The sequence below is a fragment of the Mustela putorius genome, unplaced genomic scaffold (genome assembly GCF_011764305.1).
Source record: "Mustela putorius furo isolate JIRA1106 unplaced genomic scaffold, ASM1176430v1.1 tig00003853_pilon_pilon_pilon, whole genome shotgun sequence".
NCBI classification, from domain to species: domain Eukaryota; kingdom Metazoa; phylum Chordata; class Mammalia; order Carnivora; family Mustelidae; genus Mustela; species Mustela putorius.
In genome coordinates, this window is record NW_025422005.1 from 70,646,894 (window position 1) to 70,665,292 (window position 18,399).

At 34.0% G+C, this 18,399-nt stretch overlaps 1 protein-coding gene across 5 annotated transcripts in view; it reads left to right on the forward strand.

The window, feature by feature from the left end:
• SPATA1 (spermatogenesis associated 1) overlaps positions 1 to 18,399 on the forward strand; it is a 60,223-nt gene that overhangs the window by 21,011 nt on the left and 20,813 nt on the right. For 4 of the 5 annotated variants that reach the window (XM_045064785.1, XM_013056212.2, XM_045064786.1 and 1 more), the window contains exons 4-8: positions 1,402 to 1,519; positions 4,770 to 4,823; positions 4,920 to 5,148; positions 12,972 to 13,092; positions 14,053 to 14,113. In XM_045064785.1, the coding sequence (XP_044920720.1) occupies positions 1,402 to 1,519; positions 4,770 to 4,823; positions 4,920 to 5,148; positions 12,972 to 13,092; positions 14,053 to 14,113 (583 nt within the window). The remainder of the gene's footprint in view (positions 1 to 1,401; positions 1,520 to 4,769; positions 4,824 to 4,919; positions 5,149 to 12,971; positions 13,093 to 14,052; positions 14,114 to 18,399) is intronic. The other variant, XM_013056214.2, reaches the window with a different exon arrangement.

The window sequence follows — 18,399 nt, forward strand, 5'->3', positions numbered from 1 at the left end:
TGTTATAATGCCTGAAAAAGCAGTCTTTTTTTCTGCAGAGAAAAATGTTTCTTTGGAAATTTACATTATAAGTGAGACACTCTGGTCCGTATGATGGATCCAGTTTCTAACTTAATACTATCAATAAATAATGTTATATAACAGTTAATAAGTATTTTAGAAACATATGTTACTTAGTTAACATATGTGCCATAGGTGCCACTGCCACCCAGATAAAAGGGTATAACAGGTATATTACTATCATTACACACGAAGAGAATGAGAGAATTAAGAGAGAAATTATCTGAAATTGGAAACCTGTTGAAGATCTCTGAATAGTGGTTAGATCAGTATATCCACAATGACTTTTTTACTGAACTGTTTCAAAATAGAAAGAGACTATATGTGTATGTAAACTTACATATATGTACATGTAAGTATATGTACACATAGGAAGCACACATGGCATTATTCCTTATCTTTCCCATCACTTCAAGCATACTAGTGTCGTTTTTGTTCTGGAACACATCAGACATGAATCTACCTCAGGATCCGTGTCTACTTACTGTTCTCTTAGTCTAGAATGCTGCTTCTGCCCTAATATATCCTATCTCTTCTTTAACTCTTTAATATTACTTTTTTGTTTAGATCTCTAATCACTATATTTAAACTTATAGCTACCCTCCCTTCCCTGCTTTATTTTTCTTCATAGTACTTAGCAGTGTCTTATGAATTATATTTTGTTTGTCTAATTTTCTTTCCCACCATTAGATTTATAAAGTCTGTAAGGGCAGAGATTTTTGTTTCTTTTGTTGATTGCTGTATTCCCATCCTTTAGAGCAATGCCTGATATATAGTGGGGGCTCAATAAATATTTTGTGGTTGAATGAATTAATTATATAATGTTTCCCCTAAAATCCTAGAAAAACAAAAACCCAAAACAGTAGCATAAATGATGGCTTTAAATTTTAGATGTTGAGGAGTGAAGTATTCTTAATGAACAAAGACATGGAGTCCGACAGTATTTGATTATAAAAGAAATTTTTAAGCACTGGATCATTCTGTCAAGCTTCCAAAATAAATATTTGTGGCTTAATCATTCTTTATGTATAAAAGTATATAAATTCCATAGCAGAGTTTTCTTTTTTTAATAATACAGTCTGGAGGCAGATGAGAAAAGTAGATAACCATTTTCCTTTTCAGTACAGAAAGACTTTTATAAACAGTATTTATTTCTATAATCATTTTATTTTTTTAAATTTCCTGAAGTTCTATAAAGTGCCAGACAATGTAAAAATAAATTGAGCTATATATGATACATTAAATTAGTATTTATGTTTGAGATAGCTAACGTTATAGAATTTGTAGTATAGCTGAAACCTGTTTCATTTTCCATTATAAGGCAATGTCATGATATTTCAGAGTATCTCCTCACCTAACTTTACAAGCCCTGAGAGAACGACTTGGTGAGTTCCTTGGCGAAGATGCTGTTGCAGAAAAATTTTTATTTCTGAAATGCATTGGAAATAATCTAGCTGTGGTAAGTTTTCTTAATTTTATTCCATTTGGGGGTGCCTGGGTGGCTCAGTAGGTTAAGCCTCTACCTTCGGCTCAGGTTATTGTCTAAGGGTCTTGGGAAGGAGCCCCGCATCAGGCTCTCTGCTCAGCGGGGTGCCTGCTTCCCCCGCTCCGCCCCCACCACCTCTCTGCCTCTCTGCCTATCTCTCTTTCTCTGTCAAATAAATAAATAAAATCTTTTTAAAAAGTTGTTTTTCCTTTTGATTAAAGGAAGCATAACTTAACAAATGGGATAAGTAATGTCAATCATAACAAAATGAAAAATTACTAAAAACATAGATCATCAAGAAAAAATGGGACTTATTGGCATATTACTGGGCACTAAAATGATGGGGGATATTTTGGGCTATGCTTTCCTTGGGAAGAAAAGGAAGACAAACTGAAAATGTTATTATATAAATAATATGTATTTTTAGATTTAAATGAGTGTTTAAAGTTTTTTTTTTTTAATGGAGAGAGAGTATGTGCATGTGTGTGCATGAGCTGGTGGGAGGCAGAGGGAGAGAGAGAGACTCTTAAGCAGGCTTCACATTCAATGCAAGCCTGTCATAGGCTCAAGAGTCAGCTGCTCAACCAACTTAGCCACCCAGGTGTCCCCTAAAACATTTAAGTAAGTACTTGTGTTCTGGACAAAAATGGGCTTCATTGTTTGGGCCACAGCTAGCCCTATTTGATGTGAAATTATAGGACCCCAACAATTTTTGTTTGTTTGTTTCAGCTACTATTATCTGTTGAACACTCCTGTTTATAGTTTCTGTGGTTTAATGGCAGGATTTCCTTTTCTTTCCTTTTCTTTTCTTTTCTTAAGATTTTATTTATTTATTTGACAGAGAGATCAAAAGTAGGCAGAAAGAGTGGGGGGAGCAGGCTCCCTACTGAGCAGAGAGCCCAGATGTGGGTCTCTATCTCAGGACCCTGAGATCATGACCTGAGCTGAAGGCAGAGGCTTAACCCACTGAGCCACCCAGGTGCCCCTAATGGTGGGATTTTCTAAGTAGAGTTTTCCTACTTGAAATTCTTAATCTAGCAAGCCATCAGATCTCCAAGTTGCTGGTTTCTCTTAACTACATAAGGTTTATTTCTTTAATCAAAAAGACTTTCTATATTAAAAATGCAGTATATTCCTATTCCCCTCTAGTTAACATATTATGTAATTAGTATGTATTTATGTGATTGTTTATATTTAACATCTGATTCTGCCATTAGACTATAACTCCCTGTGAGCAGGGACTTTATTTAATTCACTATTGTATTTATAACCAGTGCCTAAAATTAAATTAGAGGTATTTCAGTGTTTTTTGGACAAATTAAATAATGATAGTGGAGGAAAAAAGCATTTTCCATCAAAGTAGTACTGTAAAGGAATTTGCTGTATGGAATTCTCAGGATCAGCAGCTAGATATGAAGTTTTTGTCATTTGAAGTCTGTTCAGTATGGTTAAATATCTACCTTTAAGTTTTTCTCAAGGAAGAAGAAACAATTCTCCTTTCTGTTCTTTTACATAATATCTAAAATACAAATTATCAATTGCAGAATCCTGGGTTGAAAGAGACCTAAATAAAGATAATTTAAATCAACTTCTGAAATCCTTCTAATATTTTATTATTTTGTAACAAATATTTATTGGTGTTTTTCTAGAAACAAAATGAAAAAAAAAAAAAACTGGCTATGGATCCAGCCCTTAAAGAGTATTCACTGTAGTGTGCAGAGAAAACACATAATTAAAATAGTGTATTTTGTATATTCAGAAGAAAAAGGGATTACTTCCAGCAGGAGAAGAGGGGACATAGAGAACTTTGAGAAAAGAACTATATTCAGTTTGGATCTTGAAAGATAAATATTTGACCTAGCAAAACTATTGGGTGGGAAAAGCTTTCTAAGCAGAGAAAATAGAATGAGCACAGAAGTAGAAAAACAAGCAATTAAGAAAGAGTAAATGTTACCCTTTTTATTGGAACATGGTATAAAACGGAATAGTAGAGAATAAATTATGAAGTGATTTGCTGAAAGTCTTGAAAGCCAGATTAATGAATTTTGTTTGTTTCTGAAGTGTTGGGAGTTTTTGAGCAAAAGATGACACAATGAGAGCCCTCAAAGACTAGAGGCAGGGATTGTAACTAGCAGGCTTTAATTAGGAGACTTTGTAGTGGTTAAGCCAGAGATATAGAGGGCATAAGGAATAGGCAGACTCTTTCTCAGATTTTATCTGTTGCTATTTTTCTTCTTAGTTTTCCATTTCAAACACAAAAATCTTTGGTCGCCAAATACAACAAACTCCTTTCTGATTTATGTTCTTTGCACTTTGCCTGGAAATTACTTCCTTAAGATTTTCTTTTTCTTTTCATAATTCAGATCTCAGCCTCAAGTATTATATTTTCAAGAGGGCCTTCTCTGACCACCTAGTTTTTAGATGTTCTTTCTCTTAAGTTACTCTCTATTACATCAGGTTTTCGTTTTCATAAATCACATTTCACTATCCTAAATCATGTTTATTTAACATCTGTTCTCCTAAGTAGAATATAAGCTACATGGGAGCAAGGACTTTGCCTTGTTTACCATCATATCTCCCACCATATAGAACCCATAGTTCTGACCCACAGTTTGGGTTTTCCTGACCCATAGTATGCCCTCAGTATTTGTTGAATGAATGGATGGATGGATGGATGGATGGATGGATGACAAATGAACTCTATGGGCTATATATTTAGGAAATAAAATTTACAACATTGGACTCTGGAACCAGATTATCTGGTTTTGCATCCCAATTTGGAAAGTTCCTAGTTATAAAATCATGGGCAAGTTATTTAACTTCTCTTTCCTCAGTCTTATTGTCTAATATGTAATATGTGTGCCTATCACATGGAATTGTGGAGATTAACTGAGCTAATATATGTAAAGCACCTAAAATAGTGCTTGACATAAAGTGAGTCCATGTAAGTGGACTTATAGTCATATATAATCATAGCCATATAATCGTATAACCATATAATCATAGCCATGATTATAGAACCTATTAAATGACATAGAATTTCTTTTGTGTTTTGTACAGTGAATAGAAATAAGATTATGTTCTACATTTTCTAGACTCTAGCCTTAGTTACCAGCTTTTAGATTTGATTTTTATGTCACAGATATGTGCCTTTTACAAAAAAAAGGGAATAAAAATAACTGAAAACATACAGAAGCTTGATTTTTTTGTCATTTATTTCTAGGTGAAGGTAAAACAGGAATCAGAACTGAAACTCAAATCATTTGCTCCTCCATATGTATGTAATGTAACATTTTAAACTTATGTTAGTTTTTTAACTTACTGTTTTTTAAATTACAAACTAATTTTTTATAAAATTTTCTGTATGTTTTAGGCTCTTCAACCAGAATTATATTTGCTTCCTATAATGGATCATTTAGGAAATATTTATTCAGCATCAACTGTTGCTTTAGATGGGCGGCAAACAAATAATGGTGTTGCTGAGGCTGATGGAATAATCCACAGACCACTTAGAGTAACTTTGTTGAAGGAAGAACCTGGAACAGATCCCAGTTTTTTAGTAAACACTTTGAAAGAGCTTCTCAACAAGAATCAGGAAGAAGGTGATTTCAACCGGAATGGGAAAAACAAAGAGGTTATTATAGTACGGTTTAGTAGTCAGGCCTGTAAGCAAATTCTGGGCAAATCTAGCCTTATAAATGTAGCAATAGCAAACGAAAGCTATAGTTCCAGTTGGGGTTTTTAAAAAATAGTTTCACCAAGTGGGAGAAAAAAAAACTATTAGTATGTGAAAAAGCCAAATAAAAATACTTACTGCACTTAAGTAAACTTTACTACCTTCTTTTGTAATAGCTTCAGATAAAGTTAAGGCCAGAGGAGAAAGGAAGTGATCACTGCATAGAACCTTGGTAGTATTACTATGAGTGAGAAGATCTTAGCCACAACTGTATCAAATACAAACCAAAACATTTGTATTTCAAAGAATCACAAATCTTTATATGATTATATTAATCAATTTACTGATAGTTCACTTCTTAAAAAGTATATATTTGCGACACCTGGGTGGCTCAGTCTTTAAGCATCTGCCTTTGGCTCAGGTCATGATTCCCAGCGTTCTATGGAATCCAGCCCCTTCTCCCTCTCCAGCTCCCCTGTGCTTCTGTTCCCTCTCTTGCTATCTCTCCTTCTCTCATAAATAAATAAAATATTTTTTTAAAAAAGTGGTAGATAATTAAACAAAATTAAACATATAAATAAAGCTGGAACTATAAGAACTTATTGAAAAAAATGTTGCATAAAGAAATAAACTGTTTATGATGGAAAAACAAATACACTAGACATTTATAAATGAATCCTTCCAACTAATGACAACATCCGTTACAGCTGCATGTTCTTCATCAGTTGCATTTTTCTCCATCTTCAGTTATAGTCATTCTTACATTGTAAGTTTATAGCTCCCTTCTGATGTGGTTTATTATTTCTGATGAGACATGTGGATGAGATCCACCTATTTTATTTGATGCCAGTGAGATACTCAGAATCTTTACCTCATTGATCTAGGCTTGTGTCTGCTACAGTGTTAAATATTGGTTTCTAGTCAGGATATTACTTAAACGGGGAAAATACCTGGGGAAAAAAATTCAGAGTGGAATCCCAGCATTCTTGAAAAGTACAAGGTCAAGAAGCTAATGAAGTGGGCATTTGCCCTACATAAAGCTGTGAGTAGTGTCATATTTCATATACTGAGCTTTACTGGCCAGATATTTGCACAAAACACACACAAAAATCCTTGGTGGGAATATTTAATCCTTGAATTTTGTGAAAATGTAGTTTTTAAATTATATTAATTTCTTGATGCTTTCCTCCAAAAAGAAGTATGCTGGCCAGCATATGCTCATTTTTTAAAAAGTTCTGGAAACACTAATAACTATATAAAGAAGAAAATTTAGTTTAAAAATGATTCTACAATCCAGAAATGGCTTTTGTTAGTATTCTGGTATATGTTCTTCCCGTTGTTTTTTTCAGTTCTTGTATGTAATAAATATTTTTAGCTTTTAAAAATGAGGATACAGGCCCTCTTAGACCCTCTTTATATTTTAGAATATATTGTATATCTTTCCTACCAATAAATACAGATCTACATCATTATAGAATTCCTTGTGGCATAATTTATGTACCCAACCCTGTATCAATGTTTTTGCTATTATGAATACTGCTGCAAGCAACATTATTCTAAGTGCTTTGTGCATTTGTCCTATTTTTTTTAAAAAGAAGTTTAATGGCTGTTTCTAAGGCTGTGTTTCTTGTTGTTATTCTTTTTCTTTTAAGAACTTTTCAACATTGTGTGTCTTCCTTAGTCACATCTTCTTTCTTCCTAGAGATAACTACTACTATGTTTTTTTGTGATCATTGTTTTCTTGCTTTTCTTTACAGTTTTACAACCTGAATATGTGTTCCTTAACAATAGTTCAGTTTTTGTATGTTTTGGGTTGCATTAAGATGGAATCATATTGAAAGTATTTTATTTTTGACTTGCTTCTTTTGTCCAACATTGTAAGATTCAGTCATCTTTCACATAAAACACCATTTCATTTTTTCATTGTATAATATTTCATTTATGACTATACCATAATTTATTTACTCTGAATATGAACATTTGGGGGTTGCCTGGGTGGCTTCCATGGGTTAAAGCCTCTGCCTTCGGCTCAGGTCTTACTCTTTGTTTTCTATTTGTCTCGTGTCTTCTATCTTCCTAGTTTTTCCATTTTCTTGCCTTTTTTGGATTGAGAAGTTTTTTATGATTAACGTTTATCTCCACTCTTTGCTCACTATATATCCACTATTGTCTTACTATTTCTTATTTTAGAAAATTGTTAGTGGTTGCTATAAGGTAGAGGTAAGCAAATACCTATATTTATACTTAAAATTTTTTTTTAATTTTAAAATTTTAAGTAATCTCTACACCCAGTGTGGAACTCAGTCTCACAACCGCAAGATCAAAAGTTGCATGTTCCACTGACTGAGCCAGCCAGACACCCCTACTTTATTTTATTTTAATCCATACCTCTGGCTTGTTTTTAATAAATATTTTTGGAACACAGCCATACCCATTTGTTTACATATTTTCAATGACTGTTTTTACACTATAATGACAGGCTTGAGTAGTTATGATAAAGACCAAATGGTCCATGAGCCTGAAATATTTAGTATCTGGCCCTTTAAGAAAAGATTTGCTCTGATGTATACATTCTATACACTTTTAATTTGAAGTCTACTTTCAAATTATATACAACATCATAGATAAGAACCATACAGCAGTATTACTATTTCTTCCCTTGGTTCCTTTGTGCTGTTGTTGTCATATATTTTACTTCTGTGTATAACTCCACAATACATTTTTACCATTTTTAATTTACACTGTTAGTCAACTTTTAAAGAAATAAAAAGTAAGGAGAAAAATGACTTTTTATATTTAAGAGAGAGTTTTTTCTCCCCACCCAGTGATAATAAACCTAATCTTTGTATCAGTGCATGATCCTGGGCTCAATATGATCCTTACAGCTTTGGCTTCTACCCATCCTTTAGGCCTTGCCTCTAACTGGGGATGAGAGGGTTTTCTATCCCCTCCCCAAAGACTTTTCAAAGCTAATATTGTTGGAAGGAGAGTCACCTGCTTGCTGATGGCTTTTGCCTCTATTCCTCCATGAGTCTCAATAGATTTTTGCATGGGTTCTGAGATGGGTGAGTTTCCTCTTCCTCCCCCCAGTGGCTTACTTTGTATGAAAAGATAGTGTTGAGAAGGATGGGGTTTCATACCTATGTGCCACCGATGGCTCTTTCAGTTTACCTGCTCTACCCCCAGTCTTTCTTGTGAGTATGATACAGGCATATGGGAAGAAGCTTGTTATTAAGTATTGATGTCCTTTGTGTCTGAGGATCCCAGAGATTCTAAACTATCCTGGTAGCCTACATTGGCCTTTAGAATGCCTTAAAATTGTAACTATTTTCTTATTTCTTTTAATGGTAGTTACCCCTTCCTCCTGTGCTCTGCCACAGAGGAAATAATTTTCCCCTAGAAGGAAACTGGAATTCAACTCCTTGCAAATATAATTCTCCAATGAATTCAAGAAAGGTTATTATTTTATAGGTTATGTACCTTTTTCTCCTTGTTCAAGTTGGAGCACTGTTTCATCTTTTTATAATTCTAACCAAAATGGAACTGCAGTTCTTAAATTTTAATATAATCAACTTTATTGGTATTTTCATTTATGGGTAGTAGCAAACATTTTGTGTTTGCTTTTCCAATTTAATTTATTAATCTATCAGGAATTAATTTTTACATGTGATGTGAGGTAAAGTTCCTTAATTTTTTTTCATATGTACCCTTCCCATTTGATTGTTGTGCAGTTTCTTAAAATACCAAATTACTCTTTTGTGGTGCATGAGAATGCAAAATATCTGAGGTCTAGCATTATATTATCAAATATAGCTAGGAAGGCAGTACATAGTATGTTTTACAAGTTGTTTAATAACGGAGAAAAGAGTAATGCTTTACCCATTTTCATATCAAAATGGGTATTCCCTTCCATTAGATATCTTCTGTTCCTTCCCATGGGTCTGTGCTACACACCTCACATTTTTGTGTCTCAACTTTAATGTGTTTAATACTTTATTGTTGCCTCCAAACAAGTATGCTTTCTTGTTTGGTTTCATTATTCTTCTAGTTGTTCAGACTTTAGTCATTATTGTTCTAGTTGTTCAAACTTTGAAATATTCCTCACTATAGAATAATAGATTCTTAGAGTAAAGGAAACTTGAAAGCCATTTTGTAGCCGCCTTGCTGCTTATAATCTGTTTTCCAGTCTATCCTCCAGAATGTAGTCAGCATCATTATTCTTGTTACAGGCTGGATTATTTATCTCCCTGCTTGAAAACCTTTGAAAGACTCATTGATTGCTATTTAAAGCCCATGTTCTTTAAGATGACATAGGGAGTGCTTTTCACTCTGACTTCAAACCCAGGTTGCAAACCCAGGGCTGCAAATGTTTGGCCATGCAGATTTTTCACTGCCTAATGCCTGAAGGCTTCTTTCACATAGATGATGATATGAATGGAACTTTCAGGATTTGCCTAATGGGGTAATTGGTTCTGTAACTTTTAGCTATTATTATTATTATTATTATTATTATTACTACTACTCCTACTCCTATTATTACTACTGCTACTACTACTACTACTACGACGACTACTATAGTTTGGGGGTAGAAGGGGAGGAAGAAATACCATGAAGTACAACTGGAGAGAAGGTAGGGACTGCAAGAGCCTTGGTTCCAAAACTAAGGGATTTTTAGGCAATGAAAAGCTATCTGAGCTTCTGTTTGTTTGTTTCAAGTTTTTATTTAAATTCTGGTTAGTAATATTAGTTATTACTAATATTAGTGTAATATTAAGAATATTACACTAATAATGTTAGTGTAATATTAGTCTCAGGAGTAGAATTTAGTGATTCATCATTTTTGTATAACACCCAGTGGTCATCACAAGGCCTTTAATACCCATCACCATTTAGTCCATCTGCCCAACCACCTTCCCTCTAGCAACCCTCAGATTGTTCTCTATATTTGAGTCTGTTTTATGGTTGGTTTGCCTTCCCTCCTACCCCCCACGATTATCATCAGTTTCATTTCTTGAATTGCACATATGGTATTTTTCATTCTCTGACTTATTTCACCTAGCCTAATACACTCCACCTCCATCCATATTGTTGCAAATGGCAAGATTTCATTCTTTTTCATGGTTGAGTAATATTCCATTATATATTTGTTTGTGTGTGTGTGTGTGTGTGTGTGTGTGTGTCCCCACATCACAACTTCTTTATCCATTCATAAGTTGATGGACATTTGGGCTCTTCCCATAGTTTGGCTACTGTTAATAATGCTATATGTTAATAATTAATAATGCTATGTTAATAATATTAATAATGTTAATAATAAACATCAGGATGCATTTGTCCCTTCAAATCAGTATTAGGTAAATTCCTAGTAGTATACAATTGCTGGATTGTAGGGTAGTTCTGTTTTTAATGTTTTGAGGAACCTCTACTGTCTTCCAGAGTGGCTGCACTAGCTTGCATTCCCACCAAAAGTGTAAGAGGGCTCCCCTTTCTTCACATCCTTGCTAACATCTCTTTCCTGTGTCATTGATTTTAGCCATTCTGACAGGTATGAGGTGGTTTCTCATTGCAGTTTTGATTTGTATATCCCAGATGATCAGTGATGTTGAGCATATTTTCATGTGTGTGTGTTGGCCATCTGTATGTCTTTGGAAAAGTGTCTATTCATGTCTTCTGCTGATTTCTCAACTGGATTATTTATTTCACAGGTATTGAGTTCAGTAAGTTCTTTATAGATTTTGGATACTAATCCTTTATCAGATGTAGCATTTGCAGATATCTTCTTCTATTCCAAAGGTTGCCTTTCAATTTTATTGATTGTTGCCTTTGCTGTGTGGAAGCTTTTTATCTTGAGTTCATTTGTTTTTGAGTTCATTTTGGTTTTGCTTCCCTTTCCTTCAGAGACATCTCTAGTAAGAAGTTACTCAGGCCAATGTCAAAGAGGTTGTTGCCTATGTTCTTCTCTAGGATTTTGATGGTTTCCTATCTTATGTTGAGGCCTTTTATCCATTTTTAATTTATTTTTGTGTGTGGTGTAAGAAAGTGTCCAGTTTCATTCTTCTCGGTGTTGGGGAAATTGTGTTGGGGAAATTCATATGACTGTCCAATTTCCCCAACACCATTTGTTGAAGAGACGGTCTTTTTTCCATTGGCTATTCTTTCCTCTTTTGTTTTAATGGGAGTAACATGGCTGAATTTCAGTTCTGGAAAAACAACTTAGGTTACATTATGGACAATAGACCGAGGTAATAAGACCTAAACTATGAAATGCAGTAGGGAATAGAAATCAGAACTTGAAATCAAGAAACTCCTGAGGATTGGGTACTGTGCTACGTGCTTTACATGTACTTTGCCATTTTAGGAATAAATAAGGAGACTTGGGTTAGAGAAATAACACCTGCTGTGACAGTGTCAGGACTTAAACTCCTGTGTGTCTGACTAGAGGCCCTGCTTTATTTATAACACTGTGCTAGAGTCATACTGAACTTTTCACTGTTGTCAAAAATACTGCATATATTGGTACACTGTATCTTCCAAATGCCATTTTCTTTGCATAAATTATTCTTACTCTCTTCTTTTTCAGGCAAACATCTCACAGTTCAAAACATAGTTTCACGGTTATCACTTCCTTTTCTCTGAATTTGCAACATTTTATGCATATATTACTATATCTCTCAAAGCACTATTATGATTTTTTCAAAGTGAATAGACCTTTCTTTATGTTTTTAAATTGCATAGGTATTGAATGGTGCAGTCATCATGCTCTATACTGTTACTAGGAATGAGATCCACTAGCCATATCCCTATCACAATTACTCAAAATCTGAATTTTGCATTGTTATTTCTTTCTTTGGCAGGGTGGGGAGCTGGTATTTTACTCTTAGCTTTAAAATAGCTGATATATCTGGGTTTTGTTCATTTTGCATTGAATATATCCTTTAGAAAATCCCTGTTTGTTCTAAAAAGATTTTCAAATGTGCATTTGAAATGTATATTTCAAAGGGAAATGTAGCAGCTAGACTAAACTTAAATCGGTATGGGTTGCAAAATTTTGTGGCAACCATTATAAATGATTTTTCAATTATTAACATGACCATTAATTTTTTTCTAAATTAAAAAATTTGATTTTTCCAAGGGAAAAATATCTGTATTAACACTTTCAGGTTGATGGATCTTTTGTTCATATAGATCATATAGAGAACACTAATGTTAACATTTTAAAGGCATTGCATAGTTTTCCTACGTGGGGAAATTTTGTTAAAATGAAGGGAGATTTTATAGCTAGAAATGTATGTGAAATAACAAATGACATTATATGCTTTGTATTTATAGCAGCATTTTCCAGAGAAGTTTCCTCAATATAATTTCAAAAGATGCATTTGGCAAAAGCTTTCTGAAGACAATTAAGTTTGAGTAAAACCCAATTTATCCGCATCTTGCAGATTCACACTGTACATAAACACAGAAATCCTGCAAGTGTGTGTGTGTAGCGGGGCAGGGTATTCTTGGTAGGGTTCCTTAATCCGTTTTTTCCCCAAACTGAATTGACCAAAGAATTCTTCCCATAAACTGTTTCATGAAATTCACTTTGGAAATTGTTGCCTTATATCATGAATAGTAGAGTTCATGGAAATTCTGAAACATGGGACAAGATTATAGTATGTACATATATATATATATATACATATTTGTATGAACTTTCATTTTACTATTTTCTTAATATTATGAACTTTATTTGCCATGGATGAACAGCAGTATCAGCTGGGGGGAAAGCCACTCCAAAAGAAAACCAGACTGGAAAAATTCAAATTGGAAATTCTGAAGTTCCAGGATCATTGGAATCGAATAGTGATTATTTTAGCAACAAAAAAAGGTAATTATTACAGATGTTGATTCTATGTGTCATAGTCTAAACTATAAGAAAGAGATATCCAGGGACGCCTGGGTGGCTCAGTTGGTTAAGCAGCTGCCTTCGGCTCAGGTCATGATCCCAGCATCCTGGGATCGAGTCCCACATAGGGCTCCTTGCTCGGCAGGGAGTCTGCTTCTCCCTCTGCCTCTACCTGCCATTCTGTCTGCCTGTGTTCACGCTCTCTCTCTCTGACAAAAAAAAAAAAAAAAAAAAAAAAAAAAAGAGATATCCACAGTACTGTTACAAGGACTTCTAATCAGAACAAACATATGAGTGAAATTAGTAATATTTTAATAAAAATGACCTTGAATTTAATCTCTACTGTTATATATGAACAATAGAATTAATAATAATCCAATATAATCAATAATTTATCACTTAAGTTTATTTCCATTGTGATTATCTTATCAGGGCAGTGTAATGACAGAAAAATTTGCCTTTACTTGACTTTCTTAGAATTAATTTTTCTGCCTCACTTAGATTCTAGGTTATGGGTAAACTAACCAGCATGCTTGAGTTTCATATGGAATCATTTCATTCAGAATTATAGTATTTAGACAACAGTTTTGCATATGTAGTATTTTGAAATTAAGATAAGGGATTTTATAAACATTCACAAAAGAACTATAAATAAAATTTTCCAAAATTTTTAATTATTTTACTTTGCTATAGACAGTACAATGTGATTTGAATTTAGCTGTAGTAAATATGATTTTCTTACTCATATTAAACATAGTTTGTGTTGATCATTAATGAGTTTAATGATCATTAAAGATAATATGCTATTGGTCTCAGGCTTTTTAAGGTTTTAATGTTATATTTGTGTTTACAGAATATCAAGTAAGATATGTAAAATGCAAAAAGCTAATGTTCATGGAATCGTTTTTTAACATGACTTTCAAATCTGTCATTCCCTTTAAGTCCTTTTCTTTGGAAAAATGAAGATGATGGAGTTAATATCATTAGAACAGAGGACAATCAGGTATGACTTTAAAGTTTTTGTTTAAATGCAATATTACAACAATATTTATAACTACAAAACTGCAGCATAAAATGTTTAAGGTTAGAGGATGGGAGATAAGCCTCAAGAAAGCTCAGGAGTCAACCATTTCAGTGAAATTTTTGGGTGTTCCATGGTATGGGTGAGACATATTGAGGTATGCCTTTTAGAGTGAAAGTGAGGTTTATATATCTTGCCCTAGTTTTCACTGAGAATCAGTCATTTGATGGACCTCTTTGGAAGTTGGAGAAAGATTTGCCACATTTGGATGTGCTGCTTCAGTTTGGGGTTTTTGTTTGTTTGGGTTTTTTTTTAAATCAAGTAATCTAAAAAACTGCCAACTTTGGGCCCAACGCAAGAGAAGGTTCAGGAGGTGATCTGAGAGACACTGCAAGTTGCCACTTAGGTTTTAAAGGCCAGGTTTTACAGTACTGCCTGATGTGTAGTAGACTGGAATGCTGAATGGAGTCTGAGGCAAGCTCTGGTAGGAGAATCACAGCTCAGAGCCCTTTGGTTTTAGAGCAAATAAATGTTCTGTTGTTTCTGGATATTAATAAAACATGCTATCTTCATGCTTTAAAATTTTTGACAGTCTAGTGGATTCTTAATGCTATCCATGGTTTGAATTTTAATTGCCCAAATTATCCTTAAAGTTGATCATGTTTTAATAATTTCATGGACTCCATTTTGGTAACTTTTTGAAAGTACCTTTTCAAATGTATTTTTAGAGTTGCTTGTACTTTGTTTCTGTTTAGTATGTTTTTTTTTTTAATTCCCTGGAGGTATTTCTTTGATGCTTATGCTATGCTGCAAGTATCCTCCCCTACTCTCTGTCTTGTCTATAGTCTGTTTTGCTGAATGCCTTAAGTATTCCATATCCTTATTTTTTTCCACATTCTCTTGTTAGGTCTTAGACTGAGAATAGTATATCAGAATCTCCTATTATTAGTGTGTTACTATTTATCCTTGCATCTCCTGTGGTTTCTGATTTACTTAGATTTCTCTGTTATTTGGGAAAATGTTCTAATTTGAATACTAGGATCACTTGCACTTTTTTGACTCATTTAGTGCTTTTTCTTTTTTTGCCTGAATTCTCCTTTATTGCATATCAAGATATGCTTTCTTTTATATACATTTATTTGGCATACCCTCATCTTCCCTCCCCACTTTTTTCCCAGCCTTTCTGAATTGCTTTATTTTAGGTATGTCTTTTTTTTTTTTTAAGATATTTATTTATTTATTTATTTATTTATTTGAGAGAGAGAGCACAGAATGAGAGAAGCAGAGCAACAGAGAGAAAAGAGAGAGCATGAGTTGGGGTGAGGGACAAAGGGAGAGAGACAAGCAGATGCCCCACTGAGCAGGGAACCCAGTGCAGGACTTGATTCCAGGACCCTGAGATCATGACCGGATGCAGAGGAAAATGCTTAACTGACTAAAACACCCAGGCGCCCCAGGTATGTCTTATATGTACAGCCTAGAAGAGTTGGGTTTTACTTTCTGAGACAGTCTGAAAATATTTTTCATTTAGTAGGTGAGTTATGTCTACTTATATTATTGACAGGACTGATGTGTTTGTCTGGAGATTTGTCATTTTATTTTATGTTACTATGAGTTACTATGTAGTTTATTTGTACTTTTCTCCCCCTCCTCTTTTTTTTTTTTAGAAAGGTTGTATTTTTGTTCTAGTGTTTATCTTTACACTAATACATTGATGGCTAGTATTCTTTAGTGCCCTCCTTTTTCCTTTTTTAAAAATGTATGCTTCTGCTTTTGATTTGTTACCTCAAATTATTCACTGACTCCTGTTATATTCAGGGCAATCAAAAAAATCTCCTTTCTTCTCTCATGTATTTTTAGTTCTGTTATTTCTACTGTATCAGAGAATATCACATTTATATACCATACTTCTAGTCTTATGCCCTCACCTTTTCTTTTAGTCGCAGATTGTAGTTAAATATATTAAATACTTACTGCAGAAGATTTTTCAATCATCTCTTGGTTGGATTAAGCTCAATTTTAAAAAGCACCTCACTGTAATATTCTCTTCTTCCACATTTAAAATTTTGAGCAGAGTTAAGTAAACTAGGGCCTGAAGACTGTTTTGTAAAGGCCTTGAACCTAAGTGTGCTTTCTACATTTTTTTTAAAAAGGTCTTATTTATTTATTTGACAGAGATCACAAGTAGACAGAGAGGCAGGCAGAGGGGGAGGGAAGCAGATTCCCCAGTGAACAGAAAGCCTGACGAGGGACTTGATCCTAGGACCCTGAAATCATGACATGAGCCGAAGTCAGAGGCTTAGCCCACTGAGCCACCCAGGTGCCCTGTTTCCTACACTTCTAAGGAATTGAGAAGAAAAAGAAAAACCAGGACAGAGACCATATGTAGCCTACAAACCCTAAATTACTTAGTCTCTGGCCCTTTACAAAATGTATTAATCCTTGCTGTAGAATTTTGATACCTGAAGGATAGCTTGATTGGGTATTACATCCTTAGCTTACATCTTTTTTCCTCTCAATTTCTTTGAAATATTGCTCTACTGATATCTTTTTTTATATGTTACTAATAAGTGTGGTGACTGGTTTTCTTTTCTTTGTAAACTAGCTTGTGTAGATTTGTCTGGAAGGCCAGAGGTTTCCTTTAATGTGTACTAGTTTTACCAGACTGTATCTCAATTGAGAATTCTAGATCAGGTTTTTCTGTGTACACAGTGGATTCTTGCAGTGTGAAAATCAGGACTTCTTTATACCAGGAATGTTTTAAAATTATAATTTCAGGGGTGCCTGGGTGGCTCAGTGGGTTAAGCCTCTGCTTTCGGCTCAGGTCATGATCTCAGGGTCCTGGGATCGAGCCCCACATCGGGCTCTCTGCTCAGCAGGGAGCCTGCTTCCCCATCTCTGCCCGCCTCTCTGCCTACTTGTGATCTCTCTGTCAAATAAATAAGTAAAAAACTTTTAAAAAGTAAAAGTAAACAAAATTGTAATTTCAGAAAACAATTCAAATAGCAGATCCATTCTGTTGTTTTGTTTTCTTTTTTACCTTTTATATATGTTACTTTCTCTAAATAACATATTAGATATAAATAAAAATAGTAAAATAGATATATTTTACTAAAATAGGAAAACAGACATATTTTACTAATTTTTGTGTTTCATATTCTTTTCTCTTTTTATTTGTATTCTCCACTATCCTTTTCTTTTTGGCCATATTTTTTTCCTTTATTAGATACTAATTTATTCATTCCTGAGACAATTTTGTTTTTCCTTTCATTTCTTTTTTCAGTTCAGCCAACTTTCACATCTTCCTCTTGTTTTTCCTATTTTATTCTGAGTTTTAAAATTTCTGATTTATTTTGTTTGTTGGTATCTGCAAATGCTTGCTTAATTATGTTTAATCTATATTGGAACTATTGTTAAGTCTTTCTCTATTTCATGGCTGCCTATTTTGTTATGTTTTAGTTCTCTGTTTTGAGGGTTTTAAAAAATAAATCTGTGTGAAAGCTAGATTATTTTGAGATATTGTTTATGTTTATTTGTGTTGGATTTTTCCTGTAAGTAATAACAGGTGTTCTTACAGAGGACAGGGAATGCTGTTTGGTGGTTTCTTTTGCTTCTTAGATCAGGAGCTCCCTCTTCTGTTGCTGTAGTGAAGTGCAGCAATTTATTTTTAAACGGGGTCTTTTTTTGTCTATTTTCGTTGAATTCTCTTCTACTATTTAATTCAGCAGAGCTATCTTGGCCACTTTCTTTTACCACTTGGCCCTGAATAAACACCCTCTTCCAATTATTTTCCTCTCTCCTAGAATCTGTCTTCCCATAATTAGCACCTCTGGCCCCCTATATTTTATAAACCCTTTCTTCTGGCCTCCTCATCAAGTGCTCTGATTTAAAAGATCTTATCCTTACTCTCAGTATTTCTTCTGCACATGGGGTCCTCTCCTTCAAGACTAAATCATGTTTATTGTGTTATCTTTGTATAATAGTCACTAATGCAGAGTCCCATCTGCTTGTAGGTGTGGGCTCCTGAGCGCACTCTCCTCATCTAGGGTGTTTATTTCCCCATGTATATGTAAAGTAAAGTATGTGTATATTAAAGGAGTCTGTGTCCTACTTATGCTATAGACATAAATTATGGGTAATTTTATTTGCTTTCCTTTTATAGTAATTGGGAAGATATATGGAAAGATTGTAATTTAGGTGGTTGCCATTATTTTATTAGAATCTGAGCTTAACCTTAAAAACTAGAAAAAGAACAATAAAACAAAGGA